Here is a 3596-nt window from a genome sequence, read left to right as displayed (position 1 = left end):
GATTTGCCTGACCGAGTTTTCCTCGATGACAAGTGATTGTTACGTTTTCAAATTCCTCCAGCGTAGCGTGGACGGAAAACATTTGGTGCGTTTTCAGAGTGAAAACTCCGTTTTCAAATTCCTCCGGCGCAGTGTAGAGGTGCCTTATAGAAGAATTAATGAAACGATCAGATTTTTTGTTTGACAGCTTGCGTCAATTTTCTTACCTGGTCACCTAATACGTAAACAGCCCAAATAGACCTTTTATACACATGCATTTTAAGATAGGTTTTACCCAAACCCCGATTAAAGGGTTGAAAGCTAAAGGAAGCACGATTTCCGTTTTATTATCGTTCAAGCCAATGTTGAGTGTTACAAAGCGTGACGGAAGTCACCATATTTAACAAAATTTGTCACCTTGAAGAGCCAAGTTTACATTTTTCACTCCCCTTAAACTTTGAAGACCTATAAACTGAAAAAGAACGAAGCTTTCAAATCTTCGTTCTACAACTGAAAGAGCTGTTTCTGTTTCCTGTGTTTTTGCTAACTCCGACTCCAAACTTATAAACTGAGAAAAGCGTGGCACACCTTTTGAATGTTCAACACAATGAAATATTGAATTTGCTTATGAAGTGTGGAAAACGAAAAACTATTAATACTGATATTAACTAGGTAACTATATTTACTAAAACTAGATAACGTCTGCGTGAAATTGAGTGCTAATGAAAGGAATAGTGTGTAGAAAGGAGAACTGAATACAATAAAAACGTAGGCAATCTCTCGCGTGAACAGGTCATTGAGGGCGCCCAGTGAAAGATTGAGAATATTATTTAAAATTGTTCAACTAAAAGGGGTCCTAGAGATATTAAAATGTAGTTGAAGTTTGGGTCAAGGTCCAGTGTTCACGACTACGTTTTGCCAACTCTAGAAGCCCTTCGACCTCATCAACTAGCTTTACAATTGATGCCAAAAAAAAAAAAAGTGGTTTGCAGAGCACTATTGGAGAGGATTCTTGACTTGATGCCACCACGGCTACTTCGGCTGAATAACCATATCTCCCCCTTCCCCCCTCCGCCCCCTCAAAAGGGTTATCTTTTCTACCTTGCTATCGTTATCAACTTTGATTCGCGGTGTCGACAACTATGTGGGTCAGAAAATGATTTTCAACCACCGTGGTGATCTTTCAGTGTAGAGCTATTTCACTCAGTTCCTAGCTGAAGACGACGGCTAAACAGATGTATAGCATACGCGCAAGAACGCCCGGCAGTACCACCGGTTCCATAACTCTTTTTTTCGCCGACCTTCTTCTTACCTCGAGCATTGTGAAGGGGACATGAGAAGAATAAGACGAATTTGTAAGAAAGACAGCGCCTTTCTTTTCATCGTTTTTTATTTTCTTATTATAACAACTACCTATCCAAAATTTTACATAAATGATTCGATATCTTACAGATTCACTGACTTACATTCCAGCATACCTATCCTATTTAAAGCTAGTAGTTCAATGTTCAATATCAGCGTTCACTACATAGCCGAACACTTTGTTATCAGCGTTCACAAACAATACAAGAATACAATGCAAACTTATTTAACTTCGCTGTTTAGGTATGGAGATAAAAGCGACAATTTCGAATAAAAGATTATTACATCAATTGTATCCTTGCCCCTTGAGACTAACATGACGAACATTTTCTTCAAGTAAAGTGAGACGGCGGGGAATGGGGAAATATAACAAAGCATTATTAATACAAGCTTCTTTACTAATTCAATTAGTTGCTAAGATTGTGAAAAAGAGTTTGCACTTCTTCTGGTGTTTTGGCAAAAATTGACAAGTCGGACTCACAACCTTTGTCGGCATCGGCAACAGAAAGAACAATTATGATGCCCTCGCTTTTCTTGTTGATGGCATTTGCCTTCGCAACTAGCCTTCTAGCTGAAATGTTGTGCTTGTTGTAGCAAAAAATCGCTGAATGCTTCAAGCCGAAATCTAAAGCCATATAACGAGCGAGAAGTAGATGAGTCGTGTCGTCACCAATTCGCGGGTTCATGTCCACTAGGTACTTTGCATGGTCTGTGATTACAACCTCGAACGTAACCAGGCCAAAGTAACCGCGCTTTTGGAGGTAGTTTTTAATCGGTTTAGTGAAATCTTCTAGCACGAGCTTCTCGTAGTAGTCTTGCTTGTCCCAATCCACTAATCCATCGGTCCATTTAAATCCACTGAATCCCCCAGATGTCGTTCCCACCCAGAACAATTCGCCTGATTTGTGCAGGTAGAACTGAAAGCTGGGCACTTCTTTGACCTGAGGGAAAAATTCTTGGAACACAATTTTCCCAGTCCAGCCGCACACTTCTCTAATGTGTCTCAGTGTGGCGGACAGCTCGATTTCGTTCTTTACTAGTCTGTTTCCCCGGCCTCCACTGCTCATGTCAATTTTCACCATACATGGGTAGGAAATATCACTCTCCTGCATATGTCTTGGAGAAGGTGCCTTGATGTCGAGTATGGAGCTCTTGAGATGCAGCTCGTACAAGATGTCTGGGTGGACGAAGTGCTTGTCCTCGGGAATGCTTTGAAGCGCTGCTCTGGTCACGATCGGAAGATCGTCTTGTAGGCCCTCGTCTGGCGACTTGACCTCAGCGGAAGGGAAAGCCGGAAGCCACTGTTTCCAATGCTGCTTCAGGAACGATTCTGGTTTACGCTCCATTAGAACGGGGATTTCATCGCCAGCTGCGGGCAAATGATAAAATGGCGACATGAGCCTTCGGAAAGATGACGGGGTCGCCGGGTAGTCATATATTCGGTACTTCTTATCGTTGAAGAATCTGTATCCTTTTAAACACGAGGAAGGTTTCTGTGGAAGAAAATACGCCTCCTTCAGGTCTTTTTGGATCAGACTTCCAATGGTGATAGCGTTGATCGAAGAAGCCATCATGAACGATACTCGGCTGATGTTCAACGTAGAATGAATAAAAGCAACTCACGCCTGATGTCTTCAAGCAATACAGAAATGAAAGCATGTAGAGAGCGAGAGTATATTGCTCGCCAAATGACGTGTAATTCCATACTTAATTATAAGCACGATAATTACAATTTTCCAAGTCTTTTTCTATTCATGATTGCCTTTTGGGTATGAAAAATCGTAGTAAAGAAATTGTATGCATAATTAATTGGAAGATACTGTACGTGTATTGAAATACATCATTAAGATGGACATCTTCGTCTGTGTGTAAGTTAGTCACGTCAATAACTGGATGATTTCGAAGCTGAAATAGAATGTAACTTTTGGTAAAGTTTCGCTCAGTAAGAGATCGAATATAAGTTTGTTTCAGTCGCTCAAAGATGGTGCAAAACATAAATCAGTTGATGGTACAAATTACATAGTGACTGCATGAATTTAGAATCACTTCTTTGAGAAGTGAAATTTCGCCAGGCGAAGAACAAGGACAATACACTCTCTCTTGTTTATAAGAACATCGAGGAATTTGAATATTTTAAGAATAAACCCTGGGCTAAGATTTTGAAAAGAATATAATTTTGTGCGTAGAACATATGTAAATGCAATACGATTATATGCTTTTAACTAAACCGTATAAAATTCTTCCTTTCTCTTAAC

General features: G+C 40.2%; 1 protein-coding gene across 1 annotated transcript; it reads right to left on the bottom strand.

The window, feature by feature from the left end:
• Positions 1-627: 627 nt before the first annotated feature.
• On the bottom strand, positions 628-3057 carry LOC145483962 (uncharacterized). The gene has a single exon (XM_081462546.1). It carries the CDS (start codon positions 2913-2915, stop codon positions 1749-1751), a length of 1167 nt encoding a protein of 388 aa, XP_081318672.1. The 5' UTR covers positions 2916-3057; the 3' UTR covers positions 628-1748.
• Positions 3058-3596: the final 539 nt, after the last annotated feature.

Source organism: Orbicella franksi, chromosome 1, assembly GCF_964199315.1.
Source record: "Orbicella franksi chromosome 1, jaOrbFran1.1, whole genome shotgun sequence".
Lineage (NCBI taxonomy): Eukaryota > Metazoa > Cnidaria > Anthozoa > Scleractinia > Merulinidae > Orbicella > Orbicella franksi.
The sequence above is the reverse complement of the archived record's forward strand: the minus strand, read 5'-3'. Positions and strand labels throughout refer to the sequence as shown.

Coding starts and splice junctions, on each gene's coding strand:
- LOC145483962 (XM_081462546.1), bottom strand. CDS start 2,915: ATGATGGCTTCTTCGATCAACGCTATCACCATTGGAAGTCTGATCCAA.